Source organism: Hirundo rustica, chromosome 21 (genome assembly GCF_015227805.2).
Source record: "Hirundo rustica isolate bHirRus1 chromosome 21, bHirRus1.pri.v3, whole genome shotgun sequence".
Lineage (NCBI taxonomy): Eukaryota > Metazoa > Chordata > Aves > Passeriformes > Hirundinidae > Hirundo > Hirundo rustica.
The window spans coordinates 7,831,447-7,852,596 of NC_053470.1; the positions used below are offsets into that span (position 1 = coordinate 7,831,447).

A 21,150-nucleotide genomic window follows, 5' to 3' on the forward strand; every position below is an offset into this window, starting at 1 on the left:
AGAGATTAACAAATGTGTTCACAGAAATGAAATTTCTAAAAGAAATCCTTTGTTTGGTAGAATGTTTCTACATACTACACATTTCAGACCTCTTTACAGTTAAAAACCATGAGCTATATTAAAAGGTACACTAGCTGAAACACTTCAGGGTTCAACTTGATCTGAGAACAGGTGCAGCATAGTATAAAAACACAGAGCTTATGCTTTAAAAGTTTGAAAAGCTGAGCATTTCAAAGGGAGCAAGGGTCCTCCCCTTCAGTAATCCACAGAGAACATTATGTACAAAGTTTCAGCCAAGCAAGAAGCCAGTCAGTATGTCAGATCTGAAGTACACCCACACTTGAATTTTAGTTTTCTTTACCACAGCAGCATTTAGAGACATGACCCATCCCCTACCTGGCATTAGGAATGTCCTGGCTCTCAGCCTAAACATCAGATTGAAAGCACAGAAGTAGCTTAATTCACTTGGAGCTACAAAACCCCAGGATCAATTAAAGCATCTTGCAGCAAAAGGCAGAGCTTTGAGATTTCAGTCCAGCGGTGATGTTACATGACATGACCAGGGTGACTCTGCCAATCTCCTAACATCTTCCTTGTTACGTACATGAAAACTCAAAATCCTTAGTTAACAGGGACTTATTGAGCCACTTCTTAGAATGAAATTGAACCTGGCTAGCCCAGCTTTCGAGGATCAGACTGGACAAAGGCCTGAGTAACATGGCCTGACCTCGTGGCTGTCTTTGCTTGGAACAGGGTGTTTGGCTGGATGTCCTTTAATTCCCCCTTCAGTCCCAGTTATCCTATGAATTTGGTATCTGATCTCCTTCACTTTTAAAAATGGGTTTTAAAAAAGCAAGTTCCTTGTGAACCAGTTTTAGGATTAATCTCTTTAACAAAGCTTTGTTTAAAAGGGATTAACCTTAGTTCCATGCAATATTCTTTTCCCTCACAGTACAAACCTGGCTCACTGGGCTGCAGCAACAATTCTGGAACAGTGAGAGTGACAGGGAAAACCTCTGCTGCCTCCAAGAGGTGGGGGAAAAAACCCAACTACATCAGTACTTACCAAAACCCACTAAAAACTGTGGTAGAACGCACAGGCTAAAGTTGCACATACACAAAAATCATGGTCAAGGTCCTGCATGGTCCTTCCCAGACAGCAGGGAAGGGAAGCTAAAGGTCTGTAATCAGCAAACTCTTCAAATATCCTCTGTAATCAAATGATAGTACATTTTTGGCATAAATCCTGGGCAGATCTATTCACCCACAAGCTTATCAAGAAGTATTCCCCCAACAGAGTCACTTATCTTCCTGTATAAAAGCTGCATTTGGCAGACTGCGTTTCTCATTTGCATTAACTTGTATCCACACCAAATTAAGGTATTCTTAATTAAACAGTCTGAAGCAAAAAAAAAGCCCTGAGAATCTATATTATCTCAAGATCAATTCATACCACTTAGAGGTCTTATTGCTGTATAGCTTAAAAAAAAAAAAAAACAACAACAAAGTAAAACATGATGAACAGAGAAGAGAAAAAGCTTAATGACCTCCTCTGAGTGAAAGCTGCCTTCTTGTTTAGACTGTTCAGTAATCTCAAGGCTTTTTTTTTTTTTTTTTTTTAACTTGGCAAAGCAGGCACAAAAATCTCACTACAGGAGATTGCATACTGCATAACAAGTTAGCACAAGTCTCAAAGCCACTCAGCAGCCACAGGCTAGAGATTTTTGATGTCACAGAATCAGTTGGGCATCTCACACGAATGCAAAGAAAATCTAGGCTCCATACTATGCATAGGAACACTTGGAATTTCTCCTGCATATGAACGGTAAGTTATCCAGACTTCAATCAAACAGAGAAAATGGATGCAATGCCATTCCAAACACAGAAAAATCTACATTAAGAGCAAGATTTAGATGGTTACCATCAGTACTTTACCCTCAGTAACAAGTTAACCATCACTAGTTCTGAAAAAAACCCTGACTTTCTGGGTTTCTAGATATGGAAAGCTGAGTGACTCCAAACATCAGGGAACTCCCAGTTACACTCAGCACACGATGCAGTCGGAAAACCAAGCCAGACTCTTGCCTTGTGTTATTACTTGGCAGCCAGAAGCCCTCAGTAGCAGTTCAGTTCCTGGCTCTGGCCAGTAGGACACAATGTCTTAGGTGACAGAAGATAATAAAAAATATTTGCTATAGTGAGTTGTAGCTTGATCATAAGGAGCTGCTCACAGTCTCTGTATTTATCAAACTCTTTTAGTTTTCAACTACACCAAGCTGAATAAGGAATCAAAGCAGCCTTTAGGAACTGAAGACAAACTGCTTAGATTTGCTCCTGACTGTGTTCCTGCTGCCTCCTTGCTCACATACCTGTAAAGAATGCACCATCACTGCTTATTTCCTATGCTGTGACTTTTCCATAGCAAGACACAACCAAAGGCTCTAATTAATCTATTCAAGTTTAGCTAATCCTTTCACTGGATTTTCCTGACAGCTTCTACCCATTGAATCTGTGTGTGGAGAACAAGTTCTTTTCATTAGTATATAAAAGGAGGGATGGTATTGGTTTACTGGTCAAAGGATAATTCTTCCAGAACAAGCTTGGTCTTTTGTGTCTTACACGGACTAAGGAAAACTGCTTTGTGCCACCAACAGAATGCAGTTTTGTTTGTTTGTTGTTTTTTTAGTTGGAAGTAAAAAAGTACACATTCCTACTCTTGGTTTGTTACAGTCAGCTCAGAAATGAATAGCCTAAGTCATCCCCAAAATGTGTTGTGGTTTAGATGCCTGCCCTATGCATTGGGCACATTCCACTCCTTTCCCATCAGCCCCAAAGACCTTGGTTACAAGGCAATTTCAGCATATTCCATTCCCACCCCACCTCCCAGCTGCCACGCACAACAGTATTGGACAAAATATTTGTAAAAACTGCCAGGAAGATGAATGCTGTTTCTAGAGAGAACAGTATTCCACAGTATCTAAATTAACTCAAATACACACAACTTTACTGCTGAGAAGCAGTTTAACAATGTTTTGTAGCTCATGAAAGCTCACTGTGGAAATTGCAGATTTTCAAGCTGCTCTTGTTCATGGTTTAGGGTCAGCAGAAGACAATTTTCACAGTAGGAGCTGCAATTACCTGTTAGACATCAGTGAAAGATATTCCTGGAATAAAGCTTATACACAGTGAACAAATCCTGCACCTCTCATAGTTATCCTGCTGGTACACGAGTTCCCTTAATGCTGCTAACATCACCCTCTGCATTCAAATATGAAACCTTACCAGTTGTCAGCAGAAGCTGAGCAAAAAAGAGGAGCATGAATACTGGATAATTCTATCAATTAGAAAGACTGACTGTTGTTAGAAAGTCACTCTGACTAAAATCGGCAAATTCAACGTACAGCAAAGCATCAGGTACAAATGCCTTTGCTCTAGAAGGATGGCTTAAGTAATCTTCCTGCTGTAACCACGAAAAAGCCACAAACTCAATTATTCATACCTCTATTTATAATGCAAATAAATTCAGGCTTTCAGTCCCAAGCAGACAAAGATTAAGCTTTATTTTGGTGGTGGTCGTGGAGAGTGTCCTCATATTCATTCGCTGGCCAAGATCTGTGTAACAAAACACCTGCGCAGTTTCCTAGCTAAGGATTTACTACTCATCCAAGTAAAAGATTCCACCATTTATCTTCAGCAAGTTAATTTCCCCTTCACTTGCCTGGACAGAAATATAATCAACAAACAAAAGGTTTTGTGGGGATTTGACAAGCAGGGTTAAAGCAGCTGTTGTGAGTTGTAATTATGATTTCACATCCAGGCTCTTTAGGCTTAATCAGGAGTACAAATTTGCAGATAACAATTTATTACTCATATATCTGTGTGAAGTCAGCTGTGGCAGCAAAGCCATCACAGGTCTCTAATCCAAATGGCCATATTTTTCTCACTACAGTGGAGTATTTATGAGCAGCAACATTGCTAAAGCAGAACATGACTTAAAAGCCTGTGATATGCCCTTCTAAGGAATTGTTCCCCCCAGCCTACTCCAAGATGTGAAAAAGCATAAATGTCATGGTCTAAAATGTAAGAGTAAAAATATGTTTGCAGAAGTTCTTAGCCATATTTTTTCTTTAACTGAGGGGAACTTCTGACATGTAATTTCATCTCTTGCACCTCGAGGCACTATCTTTCTTTGAAATCTGTACAATATAGGACCTGTTGAGACTGGCAGAGGAAGCTTTTAGTTCTAGTAGTTATGGTTCTGGCCACAGTGAATGAGAACACAAGCGGCAGGTTAAAAACCATTTTCAAGCATCTGATGGATAAACAGTCTTTCTTTTTCCTCTGAAGGGAGAGCACTATGTGCTTCTTATTTAGATACATGAATGGTCTGATCAAATGGAAAGTTTAGGAATTAATAAATTCCCTTAGAATACAGTTACTACAAATTGGTTGGAATTAAAGGTGTACTTAAAAAACCCCTAAAATTATAAGCAAGAAAACCTTGGCATAACTACCTTCAGAATATGCAAAAACTGAAACAAGCGTGTCTGTGTTAAAAATAGTTTGTGCCACAAGAAATGGATGGGATCTCTTATCTAAAGAGGATTGAACTTTTCTGCCTGTACCTCGTACTAAAACAATATGGAATTTATTGCTTTGAACTGAACTAATTATGGGTCTTTAACATACAGTTTTTAATAAAAGGTATATTTCACAGAAGCTTCTAGTTAAAATAACAGCAATGCTTGAAGCAACAGATCTTCCCACAGACCAGTCTAACTACAACCAACTTTTGGAGTCAAAGACCCCTCTGCTTTAAGGGGCACTGCCAGCCTTGCACTCAAGTGTAGATGAGGAAAAGGACATGGGGAGTTCTCTCCACTTCTGAAAACCCTGACTGTAGGTTTCTGCAGTCTGTTAGTCTTACAACTCTGACAATGGGCTGCAATGCAGTACATTTTAGTGGGGGAGACACACAGAAAGCAAAATAACCAGCTCAAGCTCTGCTGCCCTTCTCACAAGCATGTCAAAGCTACAACTGAAGAGACCCAAGAAGCCAGGTACTTCTGGCCTAATGAATACAGATTTCCAAACAGCTCCACATCAGGCTATAAGAATTGGCAAAAATTTCCTTTAAACAGCAACTTAGAAGTACTATCTTTATGCTGCCATCCAGAGGCAGCGTCTTACAAAGCACCTATGTTTAGATTTGGCAAGTACACCTCCTGGTAAGTAGTGCAAGCTAAGAGCCCTAAACCAGAATGCAAACTACCAGGTGGCCTTCTCAACCCACTCCATCTCCACATTAATGAACTGACAGATGCCAAACACCACATTCATTTCCTTCTTCAGCAAGCACTGCAGCTGCATGAACCTCTAAACATCCAGCATATCTAGGGAAGCATCCTAAACAAACTCTGGTAGGCTTTGCAGCTTGGGAAGGGATAAATTTCCTACCACCTCTGTAGGCAGTCTACACCTCACCACTGCTCATTTCAGTTCTAAATGCTGAACTCCGAATGCAAGCCATCTTCCGACTTTTATGCATAAGCATAAAATTTAAGTCAACTTTTATAAGTTCACCCCTAAACAACTACTCAGCAAATCAGAGGAATGGTTAGTTTTAAGCATGCCTCCTTTTCCTGCACAGCTGCACATCTCTGCAGCTCACACCATCCCTGAGACACCCGCATGGAGCATCTGGCAGTCAGTCAGTGGCAGGCTACACTAAGCCACTTGACTTCTCAGGAAGTCTCAGTTTTACTTTTATTTTACACACAAGTCTCTAATCACCAGCCTCTTGGGGCTTCCTGATTTTTTCCAGCTGCAAATAAGAAGTGCCATATGGTCTTCATTACAGGTTAAGATTTACTAGTCATTTAGGACCTTTCCCATGTGACAGGTGTTAGATGTTGCCACTTTCTATAACCATGTCCAAATGTAACACAAACCTAGACCAAACAGTCAGGCAGGCTTCTAAGTCTCAGATAATGCTTGCAAGCCAAGTATTATACACTCATAACACCAGTCATTCTGGCACTCTGCTTTAACCCCTTTCCCAGTTAAAGAAATAGAATAAAGACACTAATTCCCTGGAAAATGTCCTGTTCTTCACCCTCATCCATACAACATGCAATAGAAGAAGGTTCAATCCCAGAGTCCTGGTAATAGAGGTCAGACATTCGTCACTGACAAATGCACTTTCAAGTGTCGAGAGCATGAAGCAGACCACACAAGAACAGAAACCCACTTCTTCCTTGGAGAAAAGAGAGGCAAAATAGAATAGCATTTCAGACAAATCCAATCCCATTCTGGTCGTTTTTTAAACTACTGAGAGCACTAAATTAATACCAAAGATTAAGCAAGCATACATGCTAGAAAGAATAGAGGCTATGCAGAGTGATATTGCGTTGAGATGTTATCTGAAGAAGTCCACACCCTTTTAACTGCCAGAACAAGACCTGACTCACTTTAAGGCTTGGTGGGTGTCTGGGGGATTTTTTTTTTTTTTTTTTTTTTTTTGTGATGGAGGCGATTATCAGCTCTATTCTCCCTCAGTTCTTGGACCAATATCATAGCTTCAAGGTTCTTCTAGTTGGAGCTGTTTTATCATCTGTTTATGCCCCTGGCAGCAGCGCTCTCTGTGTGTGCACTTTAACACCTAAAGAGAGCACTACAGGCAGCACTTTCTCTGTATTGCTCAGTGCTAACATGGGGCTGCTCTCCAGCCTCAGGTAATCAAAGCTGAAAAAGTAAGTGGCACTGAAGAGGGTCAAGTTAAACAAGGAAGCAACAGAGACCAAACAATTCTCCTAACCCTGTAAGTCAGAGGCAACTCTGACTGAAAAGAATGGAACATCAGGATCTGATGAGAAGGGAGATCCCCTTTTATCCACACGGGTTCAGAAATGCCTAAAGATGATAAAAGTTGTATCCCAGTGAGAGGTCCCAGATGCCTGTTCAGGAACTCGCAGGTTGAACTTCAGCACACACGGAGTATCCTCAGTGTCAGCCTCTCAAGTTCATTTACTTAAGCCCTGGTTATATGCTACAGCAATAGCTCAGGGCTCTTTAGAGCACCTGCCACTTCGAGTGAGGTATTTCTGTGCAAAATGCACCTTCCTGTGAAAGAGTGACCTTAGAGTGAATGGAGGATCACAACAGTAATTTCCCAGACTATCTCACAGAAAAAAAAAGCAAAGGACAAAAGGGGGCCTGGATGTATTTTACTGCCTTTAAAACATTGTAAGACAGCCCCAGGCTAGTGCTAATGCTGATTCTATCTAGCACTTGCAGATCTTGGAATCCAATACTCGACTTTGATTAGAAGAGAAAGATTCCACTCCCTTACACCAGAGAAATTACATCTAGAGGCTATAAATTACATTACCCTGAGAATCATTACATTTGGGTTGCACTGATCATCACTAAACAGAAAGCAAATCCCAGGAATTAAGTCTCACTTCTCAGAGACTTGCAAATTAAAAAAATTGAACCCATGCAAGGAAGTAGCTGAAAGGGCCATAGATTAGATCTTTAAACAGAGCATTAAAAAGCCAACAAAATTTTTAAAGTGTTAGCATTGCATCAGTTACAGGATAGGCAAAAGAAATCTGATCAGTGCTAGAGAAAGGGGGTGCAGTGGGACAGGAAAGACATTTTATATTTCTGTTTCAAAGGGAAACAAAAGGGGAGAGAGGAAATCTTCAGTATCAGCGCTGAACTTCTCTTTACTTTCACACTTGTAAATTTACTTTATTGCTTTTGTCAGCAATTGATTTTATTCCCAGTCACACTCTGAAGGTTCCCCAGTAGCAAGTTGACAATGTGTAACCTAAAGTATCTCCTTGCAGTGATTCTCTGACCAGCTCCAAGGATGTCAGCGAGCAATCTTCCTTATAACATCACCCTAAAATATTGTCAAGTTAAAAAAAGAGGGGTAGGCAAGGAGAGAGCATACATGGCTCCAACACCCAAGCACAATAATTAGAGTGAGGAGATCCATTCATAAGAAATAGCCCTCAAGTATTAATAAAACTTGAGATGCAGTTTAGTCTGAAGCTTGGCAGGAGTAAGAAACAGCTCCTGGCATTTGTACTCATTCCAAAACAAAGTCACTTTCTCTAAGGGAAACTATTCCCTCAGGCACCCCATTTTAGGGAGTACACCAACTTCCACGAGTGCTATTTGGAGCTGAATATATGCCAAGAAAATAACCTGCTTCAAACTTTGTGATATGTGCTCTGCATCCTGCAGTAATCAGCAAGTTAACTGCAAATACTGAATTGGGAGTTTTCCCACCAAGTTTTAACATTATTCCTACAGCAAGCAAGGTTTAGAACAGAGGATAGTGTTTCAGTGTTCCTTTTTGACTGCAACTATTTGAACAACAAAGAGAAATTCCAAGTACTACTATTTCTATAACAGGCTGCTCTTCCTCCACAATTACTTCTGCACCACATCAGCAATCTAAGAGGCCTGTTTCATTATTCTGATTTTTGGGTACAGTATGCCAGTGTCCTGAAAATACACATTTCCTGAGCATGACTAGACCTGTCCACAAGCATTTTCTCATTCAAGCATAAAGAAGTTTTCTAGGTTCACTTAGGATACAAAAATTCATACATTAGATAGAGATGTTTTAACACTTTGTTACTAGCACTGCTTTTAGAGTTTGAAAGATTCTAGAACACAAAAGTGACTTTCTGCTGATACAGGAGTGTCATCCATTCTATTGCCAAGAAGTTTCCATTAGCATTCTGGTTCAGAAACTAAATGAAATTATGTATATACTCTTCCTTCAATCAAAGTTACAAAAAACCTCTTCCACCCAGACAAATATCAACTTCTGCATGGATATATTCACTGCGTGTCTGGGCAGACTGGGCACAGCCTTCTAGCAACTTTCATGCACTATTAAAAAAGGCACCAAATGAATATTGGAAGTCTAACCACCAAAACAAAACACACTCAAACCTTTCAACTTACAGAATCATAGAATGAACCAGGCTGGGAAAAAAATCTTTAAGATCATCTAGTCCAACCCATGACCTCCTCATCAACTAAACCATGGCACTGAGTGCCATGTCCAATCCTTTTTTAAACACCTCCAGAGATGGTGACTCCCCCACCTCCCAGGGCAAATGATTCCAGCACCCAATCCCTCTTTCAGTGAAGAATTTCTTTCTAATGTCTAACCTAAACTTCCCTTCGTGCAGCTCAAGACTGTGTCCTCTCATTCTGTCAGTTGTTGCCTGGGAGAACAGAGTGACCCATAGCTGGCTACAGCCACCTTTCAGGGAGTTGTAGAGGTCACCTCTGAGTCTCCTTTTCTCCAGGCTAACTTCTCATCCTCTCTAGATTTTCTCCTCATTATTTTAAATATTTTTAAATCCTTAAGTCATTAAATAAGTAATGTTTTTGCAGAAATCTCAAGTATTTCCCTCACGTCTGATGACAGTGAATGGATTAAAAGAGATGGCAAAAATCAAATATAAATTCTCATTTCTCTGTGCAGTGCAGAAGCTTCCTTTCCCTTCTGAACAGCTCTGCCCTTTAAGGTTGAGAACTGTTCTAACTGTTCAGAATAAGTATTTTCTATTATTAAGGCAATTCCTATTGTCTGAATGACAGCTAGAAATTACCTTTCAGAAACAATGGCTTCTGCCATCTTTCTGTGTGACAGGTTGGTTCTAAGTTGACTCAAAAAACCCCACTGCCTCATAAAAAGGATTATTTTAAAAAGATTTTTAAACTGAGTTCATAAGCTCCTTCACCCAAACATTGTTTTCAGTGGCACTTCTTGTCAGGACATCACAATTTCTGGGAGCTGGAGGCTTGTCTAGCCTTGCCTGCAAGTCACATTAGTTTTCATTGCTTTAAGTAAAGCAATTTAATTGTGGGTTTTCAAAATTGCTACTTTAATTCAAGGTGTAGAAAGAACGCAGCTCGTGGTTCAGGGTGGTCATTTTCTTCCCTTCTGTCAGATTCCTGGGGGATTTAAGTGCATAAAGAAGAAGGTTTGCTTTTGAAGAATTGATGTTGTATTTAACAGACACAGACTGATGCTAGATAGAAATATATTCATGACTCATGAAATAAAGACTTTCCTAAGGAAGGAAGACAAGCCTTCATTGCCAACATGGTGAATTACAAAAAAATCAGCTATAACTGGAATTAATGGTTGCCTAAGCTTGACAGCTTAATGTAGTTAATAACTAATGCTTGCTATATTTTCACATAGAATGCAGGAGTTGGAGTGGATAGGAACCAGAATAGATAGAAATAAAACTATTCTGAATATACTGTAGACTTTTGACATTTGCAGAGTACTGGAGAAATACAGGCAAGTCCAGCATATATAATAACTCCTTGTTTCCTTAACTACTTTTAAGTAGTCCTGGATTCCAAGTCACAAGTTTTGCATCACTCTGCTTATACCATAATACAAATTAAGTTACTACTCCATACAAAGTAAGACTCGGTCATATCTTTCTAGATTAAGACAGAAAAGTAGAAAACTCCTGCTGTAAGAAAAGCATGAAGGATTTGACTGAGGGAAAAAAAGACTGTCAGCCTACAGCACTGCAGGCAAGCAAAAAACCACAGCACCCACTGGTAACTGATTATTCCAAACATCAAGATAATGACTTGAAGCAGCATTCAAACCTCATCACTTACAAGGGCTCAGTACAATTTCTCTGAGTACAAGTGTTGTAGATTATTCCACTTTAGCACCACAGTTGCCAGATAAAGCCAAATTTTATACTTTGCAATAGCATGAAGCTTTGTGTTTCTTGTGAATCTTTGAAATGAAGCCATTCCACTGCAGCTCTGGTTATTTGCCATGGCTCTCAGGTGAGACTGTGCAGCAAACAGCACCAAATGGACCTGCCAAACATCTGTTTTCTTCTACCAGAGGCAATGAGGTGATCTTATCTATCTATATCTCCAAATACAACAGCAGGAGAGACTCAACTACTGCAGTAGAGAAAGATGTCAGGAGATCAAAGTCTTGGTTTCATACCAGTGAAGCACATCAACAGAAACCAAGGATCTCCTCCATGCTGACTGTTCCTCCTGGAGAAGAGGGGTCTTACCACATCCATAGACTTCAGCAAAAACCAAGCGTGGTTTCTAAAAGCACCTAAATTCTCTAAGAAGCAGTACAGCATAAATATCTTTCTCTAAATTAATGGTGTGGTTTAAAATTAAGATTCACCTTGCTAACAACTAAAGCCAGTCCTAGAATAAACACACTTTCCAACAGGTTTAATGCATTTCAGCAGAAAAGCCTGACAGATACAGACTGGCAAAAAGACTTAGTAACCTCTGTTCAGGCAGGGAAGTGAATAAACCTTGGCTTATCTTGAGGAAAGAGGGGAAAAGCAGGATTTCAGCAGAGCTGCAGCAGCAAAGCTTATCTAGTATCCACTGGAGTCATATTAGACTAGAGTAGGACAGTTCTGCAGGTTTAGCTACACCTCAATGAAAGGAATCACTCTGTAGATAATAAACTAGAACCAAAAGTCAAACAGCAAAGTGGCTTGCACACAGATGCCCTTTACAGTGCTAGGAGAGAGAAGAGATTGAAATTCAACTCTAACATTTTAATTCTCGGTAGAGATTAGGTAAAAGAAACAAAATACAGAGGAGAGACTAAACTACTTCCCTTGTCCTCCAACGGGAGGGGACAAAGAAATCCAACAGCAGAGCTGCAATAACCAAGAACCTTCAAGCGAGCTGAAATCCATAGCTTTAAAGCTCCTTTCTTTCCAACTCCTAACACACTCCTCAAATAAAAAAATCCCAAACCAAAACCCCTAAACACTGTCTATGTTGCAGCTACAAGATCTCTTCTGTTCCATTATAACAGAATGATACACCTACAAACACACGCCTCACAAGACACCTCCACAAAAGTGGAATACAAATTAAAATCCTGAATGCTATGTGCTGAAACCTAAGAGACAATTTCTTGACAAGTTGAAACTAAATTTTAAAAAAGTTTCATCTGATACCTTCCAATCCACAATTTAACGTAATGAATTATGATTAACTTTTGATTACTGGATAAGAAAATTGTCTTAACAGAAAGTACACCTAGGAGCACAACTGTACTTCCACGTAATTTTAGACTTTTAGGATAATTCAGTCTGGAAGGAGCCTTGGGGTTACTCAGTCCAGTCTCCTACTCAAAACATGGAAAAAGAGAGGCAGGGTTTCACATCTAGGAATCACACAATATCAGTCTTTTTGAAGCAGATTAAAGAAATGTCTACCAATACATTAGTTTCAGCATCATACTTCCTGGAAGAAGAGAGAGTCAAGGATTAACAGGCTTAAGCTACAATGTAAAACCTGTAATACAGCTTTGCAATTATCTAATTGCCCTTCATTGGCTTCTCTTAAAATTAAAAATCACATCCTGCAGTCTTTGCTTCTTGCAGCTCCTCACAACAAGTTGTCCAAGAAAGACTTAAACCTGGCAAGAAAGACTCAGTCAACACCAAAGCAATTTTTTTTTAAAATAAGCAATATATTTCCTTTACATCTCAGCTACGTTTGTTCTGATGACAATTTCACATTACATTGAAGCTTCTTCTCCCCACACTTAGCAATTCTATACCCAGGATGCTCAGCACATTGTCTTTTTTTCAGACACTGCACTGTACCAATGACATTTAATAAGGTTTAATTGCACTGCAAACGTTTCGCAGGAGGCTAGAGAAGGCTGCTTAGTGGCCCCTAAATCTGCATCAGCACTCTGTCTTCTGAGCAAGTGTTATTCCAGGTACTCTTGAGGATAGATGCTTTACAGCACTGAAAAGCCTGCACTCAACACCAGATTGCCAAACACTGCACTGAGCAGGAACTTCAAAGCACCCCAGTGGTTTTTAATGTCACTGAGTCCACACAGCCTTATGAAGCAGAGCAGCAAGAAGTGCCTTAATTCAAAATAATTTTGTCTGGCATTATCACCACTGGCAGAGGCTGCTTTCCATCCAGTGCACTTGTGCAATACCATTCCTAGGACATACACGTGAATATTGCCTGGGTATCTGGTTCTGCGGTGATCAGTGGAGAGTTTGCATCATTGGAAAAGGAAGCTTTTTAATCTCAGTGAACAAAAGGTAAAAATGCACAATGCACCTTCACTGCATGTGCAAAACACATTCCTCCCTGTACTCTGCCCCAGACTGAAAATATGCACATTAGATTTGCTGGGATGCCCTTAATGATTTCAGGAGTTTTGTAATATAGAAAAGTTTGCACATGTTCTAAGTAAACCCAACGACAGCTAATTGCACTACAGTAAGCATCACTGCTTATTCATAGTAGGAAAAAAAAAAATCACTACATAAATTTACATTCACTGTTAAATAAATTAAGTTTGTCCTAGGAAAATTTCCCTTTCTGCTTCATGAAAGGTAACTAATAATTGCTTCCAGTGCACAGATTATTCATTCATGACCAGGGAAATGAAAGCCTAGGAAGTTCCACTGAAACACCACTCTATTTCCATCATGTGGAAAAACTGAAAAAAACCCCATAATGATTTTGTGAAAGATTCTGTTATGGTCTAAATTGCTCTTACATTCTGCTTTCTTCAGGATTCCTTTGATTTGTTAGCATTTTAGTACATACTAGAACACAACTTGAGATATAACTTTTACTATATATCTTCAACTAAAAGCCATGAAAGATCAAGATCAAAATCAAAACCCATGACAAATGACAAGTTGCAAGCAGGAGGCCTTGAGCCTTGATGTTATGAAACCAAATCTTGTGCATGACTAATCAAGACACATCTACAGAATTTCAGGATGAAATACCTTCTGAATCCTAAAAGCCAGCATCCACTTCTTCCTGCTTTCACAGACCCAGCTTTTGTAACTAGAAAGAGCCAGTTATGAAATGGAAAATAATTTCAGCCACCATCGCTACCATGATAAAATAGTTAGGACAAACAAGAGAAACACAGATGACCATCAAATTAACCATATTAATCATGCCTATTATAATTACTGACATGAGACCATGTATTTATACATATGGTAACCTCTGAAAGGAAAAAAAGAAATCCTAACTAAACTTAGAGAGCTTTCACAAATAATAACATTATTTCCTAAAACACAAATTACATCCATCTTGCCAGCCTGCCACACCACACTTGAATAACTGTTTTCAACCCGATCCATCCCTACTTGAGTGTGGAACATTGGTTTGGATTTCTTTAAGTCACAGGGATTTCTCTGTGGTGGGCACACTGGCAGATGATTCTCAACTGTATTCTGTCACTTGGTAACTGATCACATAGAAATACACTACACACTAATACTATTACAACAATCTGGAGAAAAGAAGATACTTTTTTTTTTAATTGGAAATGTGAGTTATGATGTTGAATAACAATTTCAGGTATTATTTGAATAAGGGCATCAGAATGACTTGAAGTCATTTGATCAAATTTGCCCTTTTGGGGGGATGATTCTGACACAGGGTCCCAAACAAAATTCACAGAAGAGACTATGTGTACCAAACATGCTGCTACATTTAGTCAACCCTTTCTGACAATGGCTAGAATAAATTGCTGATCCACATTAATAAGGATCAGCAACATTTAGTGTTAACACAGGAAATGAAAAAACATCAGAACACCAAAGTATTGAGAAACCATTAGAAAAACCATATTACAAAAGACCAGTGGGATTATTGCAGTTTGGAGCAGAGGCATCTCTTTCCACACCCCACTTAGCCCTTGGGTCTTCAGTTAATCTTATGTCACTGCAAATCCAAAAAGAGAGGCTGCAGCACAAGGTGGTGTTAAGAACCAGAAGTTTTGCCCCTGGTTTTGTTCCTTTCTTCATTTCTCCCAAGGTAGGGGACTGCCTACAGGGTCACCACAGGCCCCTTCCCATACCAATCACACACACTGCATGGACATTTCCCTGAAGAAAGAAAATTTATGCACAGAAATCTCCCCGTCCTCAACTCCAATCTGCTGATACAGTGAAGTCCTGTGGGTGCCTAACTTCTTTGGGGTGGGGGTTATGGCAGGCTGGGGGGAGGCCCCACTGCACAGAGCACCAGAAGCAGCGGTACAGACAACGTGGAGCCGAGCAGCTCTCGGTATCAGCAAGCACTGCTGCCACACCAGGATCACTTACACTTGGGTTCCCACCTGGGCACGCTCAGGAGGGGTGGAAGAGGAAGGAAGTATATTATGGCTGGTCTTTGCTTTTTCAGAGGGCAGATGAAAGGTCTACAAAGTTCCACTGTAAAGGAATGCACTTCAAAGGAGAGCTAAAGACAAATAAGATTTTGTCAGCACTAACTACAGAATTGAAGGGGGGGGAGTAGCAGAATTATACTCTGCACCTATTACCATAACATATTATGACTTTTCAACTAGAAAGGAGTCCTAAACAACAGAAACCTGGATTTTTTGTTCCTTTCCAAGTAAACTTAAAAAAAAGTTTAAAAAGCAACGGGACAGTAAAATCTGAAGTTAATGCAGCTTAAAGTGGGAGCCTTTTTAGATCATTTCACCACTTGTTAACAGCTAGAGGTCCTAGTCAAATAGCCTGAAACCTGAAGCTAGAGCTCACCTCTGCCACCTCTCAGTTCCAAGGCCCTGCCACTCCAGGGAAGCCGGGATAGCATCCCTGTTCCAAAGACAGACACCCAAACTCTCCTCCAGGCCGCGCGCTCTCTACTACACCGCAACATTTATCACCTCCGCTAACACTTGTGTTTTTAGGAAAGGAGAAACACAACCCTCGAGAAAACCAAGTCCCAAGTGCCTGCGAGGCACAGTCCTCCGACAAACCATGCCCACACGGCTCCATCTCCCCGCCACATCCAGGTGCTACTCACGGGCGCAGGTGATGGCTCAGCGGCAAGAGCTCAGACACCTCTTTACGGGATTCTTTGAGGGGGGAAAATTTTTCCTCCTTTGTCCCGGAGGAACAGCGGTTTCAGAGCCCACACTAAGCTCCCCCGGGCTTCCCTCGCCTCACGCTCCCTCCCTCGCCGGCGAACCCAGACGTGAGGGCGGCTCTCGGGGAGCGGTCCGGCCCGACGGGGCAGCAACTCGGGGCTCTGCTCAGGAGAGGCGGCCCGGGAACCCCAGCACCAGCGAGACCCTCCCGCGGGCCCAGCCTCGCCGCCGACCCCCGCCCGCCCAAAGAGCCGCCGCGCTCCTGTCAGGGGAATTCCACCTTCAGCCACCCCGATCCCAAAGGGGCTCCAAAGCTCCCCGCAAGGCTCCACCACACCGCGCCCGGCACGGACCGCGACACCCGAGGAGAACAAGGAGAGCGCCCCGCACTCACCGCCGCCGCCGCCTCCTGCGGCCCCCAGCACCCCAGCAGCAGCACCAGGCAGCCGGCGGCCAGGCTGCAGCTCCGGCGCCGCGGCTCCATCGTGCCCGCTCAGGAGCTCCGGGGCCGGCCCTGCGGCGCGGGCATAGCCCGGCGGGGCAGCGCGGCTCCCCTCAGGCGGCTCGCACCGGCCGCCCCTCTGCCGCACTCGCCCGCTTCTCCCGGCTCAAGTCCTCCCGGGACTACAGTATTCCTCCGCTCCGGGGGCGGGCGGTGTGGGGCACGCCGCTGCTACCGCCCCTTCCCGAGGAGACCACAATCCCCCCCACCCTGCCCTCGGGCGCCGCGGTTTTGTCGGCTCCAAGAGCGGGCGCCGCCTCTCCCCGCCCCGCACCTCCACCGGGCGGGCGGCCGGAGCCCGGACTATTTTCCGCAGCGGAAGTCTCCGGAGCGGGTGGGTGGCAGGGGAGTTGTTGCCAGTGCCGGGTCGCCCCTCAGGAGGGGCGGGCGGCGGGCGCGGGGCTCGCCCTCGGCCCATCCGGCCCAGCTCAGGTGCGACGCCTCGGCGGGGACCGTGCAAACTTCCTGCCGGGGCACGCCGTGAGGGGCTGAGGGGAGCGCCAGCGACCGACCCCGAGCGGGCAGCGCCGGCCGCTATCCCGGGGCTCGTCGCGCCGGGGGAAGGAGCCCACGGAGCGGTCGCACCGTGCCCTGCTCGCCCCGAGCGGCGGCGGGCCCTGCTCGTCCTCCGGCGGTGCCCGCGGGGCCATGGGGCGCACAGGGTGAGTGCCGAGCGCGGCCGCCCCCTCACCTCTCCTCCCCTCCCCGCTGCCCCCCGTCTCGCCGTGACCCTGTCCCTTTGCCTCCCGCAGGGCTCTGCTGCTGCTGCTGGTGCTGCTCGGGCTGGGCGCGGAGCTGGCGAGTGCGGTAAGTGTCTGCAGGTCCCGGCCGCAGCGGTGCTCGCTGGAGGTGAACGTGCCCGGTCAAACCCCAAGGGGGTTTGGGCATCCTTCGTCCAGAAATGAGATGCATCCCCCACCCCACCCCGCTAAAAGATGCGCGGGATTATTTATTTGTTTTATTAATTGCCGTACACCTTTACTGCGGAGTTCCTTTGTGCCTTTCGCCTGCTCTACTTTGAAATATTTACTTTTCTCCTTCTGAAAAGTACCCTGGGACCGTCTGTGTGCGGTGTAACAGCTTTTAGCGTCTGACAGCGTGACCAGGATTTCTCTTTGCGACTGTCTGCCTTTAGTTCTGTTTTAGCATCTTCTGAAGCCTCGCTTTAGAAGCGGAGCCTCTAGGTCCTTGTTCACAAGGGATGCAGTCCAGAACACGTCATAACTAAGTAAGAGAGATGTGGGAAATTAAAGGATTAAGCTTTTAAGTGTTGTGTCAAGGTTCATGACTATGGATTAGTAAATATGCTTTCAATTCCAAGTTGGTATACAGAAATAATGACTTTATGATCTATCTGACAACTTTATGACATAAACATGGTTTTTCTCTTGTTGGTCCTAATTAATGTTTAAACAGAGTAGTAGGGGACTGAAGATTTTTTAAATGTTCGTAATTTTCTTCTTCTTTGGTGTTGCAATAGATTTTCTGCAACTGGAATCTGCAATTGTTAGCCCACTTAACTAGTGAATAAATCTTTAGCCTAAATTAAGTGTCCAGCTGATGTACAGTCAGCAGTTCAAAAACATCTCTTTGTTATATTCTAATGTAAATTAGGATTGGACAATCACGTTTGTGGTGTGGATTTTATATTGCAAATACAATATTGAATTAATGTTAATGTAATATGTTTTAACCATGTTTGTTTTGATTCAACTTCAGGCAGATTTCTAAGAAAACCAGTTGAAACGTGAGTTCTTGACTTGGTAGCCAATCTTTTTCTACTGCTTTTGCTACTCTTTTGATTAAAATTTTAAGGGTCTATAACCCTTCTGTGCAGCTGAGAAGAAATCTTTTGAAAAGGCTTTATAGCAGAGGGGTTTATACTTTTTATAAATAGGAAAGGCTTGATTATGTTTTGCATTTTTCATCGTCAATTGCACTAGTAGAATTTCATCATCCTGATCAGGTGGTAGCTACAAGCTCTAATCTTCTGAAAGATTAAAAGATTAGGGAGTTTTATTCAACAAAACCAAGAACTGTTCTTCTAAGAGTTCTCACTGCAGTGGAATCTAGGTAGAAGTGACTTTATAAAAGTAAGTACTCTAAAGGCAAATGTTGAAATTATTTTGAGACAAATGTGCCGCATTTTGCAATCATTTATATCAATTTATGTGACATGGGAGTTAAATTATTACTGATTGATGCAGATGTAGCTAACAGCAGATTTTCAATTGTTTGCTCCAATTTTGCTCCATTCCTGTGGGAAAACATCTCTTAAACAGTCAGCTTTCCATTAGCTCTTCAACATCTTTCACTGTCCGTAAAGGGACTCCTGTCAATTAAGTTGATTGCAATAATTAAAATTAGTATCTACATGATATTTCTAAGGCTTCCTGAGAGTTTTCTTCAGGGTTAGAAAAAAATGAAAATCTTAGTTGCTGTGTAATCAATCTAAAAATATGAAGAAGAGTCAGAAATAGGTGCATAAAATACTTAGTGCTTTATATGTCAAAGCAGATAATGGATTTAATGATTTCTATTAAAGTGCTGTCAAACATGCCCAGCAGGAAAGAGTAAAACTATATTTTTGTCAGCTTCAGATACAGCAGTATGTTAGTAACTGACTTTCTGGTATCACTGATTTAAAAACGTGCCCTAACACCTTCCAGCATGAAGTCAGCTCTTAAGAAAAAGTGCTGGTGATTAAACTTGCACTAAACAGAGCTTTCTTAGGAAAACCAGGATCTCTGAAACACTTCTTGATAGGTCCCAGGTGTATAATTTGAAGTGCTGGAGCAATAGTGAAGTGTAATGTCAATAAAATGAGGTTAAAGCTTTAGGTTAAGGAGTAACAACTTCTAGAAGACTGTTCACAGAGACAGTCAACTTGTTGCTGACGATGGTGTAATTTATAACTTTGTTCATGTTGTTTTTCTTTTAAATACTCTCATTTTAATAACTTACCTGTTGTAAAAGAAACATCACTAAAATGTTGTTCCAAGTTCTGGAGCACTCTCCAGGAATGGTACTGTGGGCATGACCAGTATACACAGTGGCTGGCACATCTGGTATCAAAGCTGGCTTTGATTCAGAGGTCTCAGTTATGAGGTGTAGTCATCTCCCTTCTGGTAAGAGTAAGATATTAATGTGTATCTATTAATATCTCAGTTAATAATTTATTTTTCTTGGGTATAAATCATTATCTGTTTTGAATGGCAGTACAAAATTAGTCTTGTAACATGAAGCAAATTAACATGATCTTGGTTTTCTTGAAGCAAATGTTGAAAACATGGATGACTTGCTGTTACACATGGAGTGCTTGGCAGAGAGATTGTTACCCTGTAGACCAATTGCTGGGGGTGACCTAAGAGTTTCCCCCTAACAGCTTTCACCCTGGAGTCCCTCCAGAAGCTGTGTTTCATTCGTGGTTTCAGCCCTTGATTATCAATATTTTTCATTAATAATGAACCAAGAGCATCAGTGCAAGGAGCTGCGCAAACACAAAATAACAATGTAGCGCTGTCTTCAAGACGTTCATTGCACTAAGACAAGTGACAAAAGTTTGTCCAAAGGTGGGGGAGATAACAGAAAATATTAGAACAGTGCAAGAGAGGCAGGGATTCGCCTTGGCTAATCACTGTCCTCCCCTGAGGCTTTTGCAGGCTACAGTGCAGAGTAGAGCCTTTAGGAGAGAGACTTTTAAAAGCATAATCAGAGTTTTGCTGATATTTCTGGGAGGTCATAAATGCAAGCTGGAGCATGTGCTGAAAATGGTCACTAAACCGAGAGACAGCCTCTTGTAATGACATTTGAGATTCCTGGCCCTTCACAAAGCCCTCAGCTGGGTGCATCATAGTCCTGTGCAATCATTCTGTGCCCCCTTGAGAGCACACCTGGCATACAGGTGAGATGGAAGCTCCTCGTTTATTCACTTTCTGTTCTTCTTGAGCTAATTGAGCACCCTTGGAATATATCATCATTTTGATGTGATAGCCTAAAGAACTACTTTTAAGGACTTACTGTGAGGACTTATTGTCAGACATATTCTGCTGGAACAACTGAGCTTTCAGGTGGAGTTCAGTAAGGTTTCTTCTGTGAGTAGACTTCACGAACTGTTGCAACCCTTTCAAATCTGGGTGGTGTTTTTTGCTGTTCCGTGGTCTTTTTGTTTGGTTTTGTTTCTTTATTTTTGGTTTGTTCGTTTGGGTTTTTTTGGGTTTTTTTCGCTAATAAATGTGCAGATTAACTAGAACCACTTCCCTCTCCTAGCACTTGATATCTTGTTCAGCAGAACATCTTCAGTATCCTAGTAAGGCAAACAAAAATTGTGTGCCAAAACCAGTTCTGGGAAGTGTGCTCTGTTTTGAATTTTGCTAGTTTGTGACAAGCTAGCCCAAGTGATCTTATTTATCTATGTCTTAATCTATCCCAGGTTTTCTGTGTGTTTTCTATTGTTTTTATATCTATGATACAAATGCTTCATAGTGTCTTTTCCTTTAAAATGTACTGGACCAGCTTAATTGAGTTCAATTCCTTGTTTTCAGAGGTCATAAATAAATATTGTTTCAGAGCCTCTGACAGGGGAAAAATTAGCTGTTTAATTATGGATATTTAAAACTAGAGTTGCAGCTCTTACTGTTACTCTTTCCAATTCAATTTCTGCAAGCATGATGCTTTCTATTAAGAGATATTTAAAAAGTTTTGA

The 21,150-nt window shown here is 41.9% G+C and overlaps 2 protein-coding genes across 2 annotated transcripts in view; one reads left to right on the forward strand and one right to left on the reverse strand.

Annotated features, from left to right (window-relative positions):
* The window catches only part of COL4A5 (collagen type IV alpha 5 chain), a 63,486-nt gene extending 47,044 nt beyond the window's left edge, over window positions 1-16,442 (reverse strand). The window contains exon 1 of the mRNA XM_040083749.2: window positions 16,338-16,442. Coding sequence (XP_039939683.1) covers window positions 16,338-16,427 — 90 coding nt within the window. The 5' untranslated portion in view covers window positions 16,428-16,442. The remainder of the gene's footprint in view (window positions 1-16,337) is intronic.
* Window positions 16,443-17,018: 576 nt separating this feature from the next.
* Window positions 17,019-21,150, forward strand: part of COL4A6 (collagen type IV alpha 6 chain) — a 97,528-nt gene continuing 93,396 nt past the window's right edge. Inside the window, exons 1-2 of the mRNA XM_040083750.2 lie at window positions 17,019-17,107; window positions 17,198-17,252. Coding sequence (XP_039939684.1) covers window positions 17,094-17,107; window positions 17,198-17,252 — 69 coding nt within the window. The 5' untranslated portion in view covers window positions 17,019-17,093. The remainder of the gene's footprint in view (window positions 17,108-17,197; window positions 17,253-21,150) is intronic.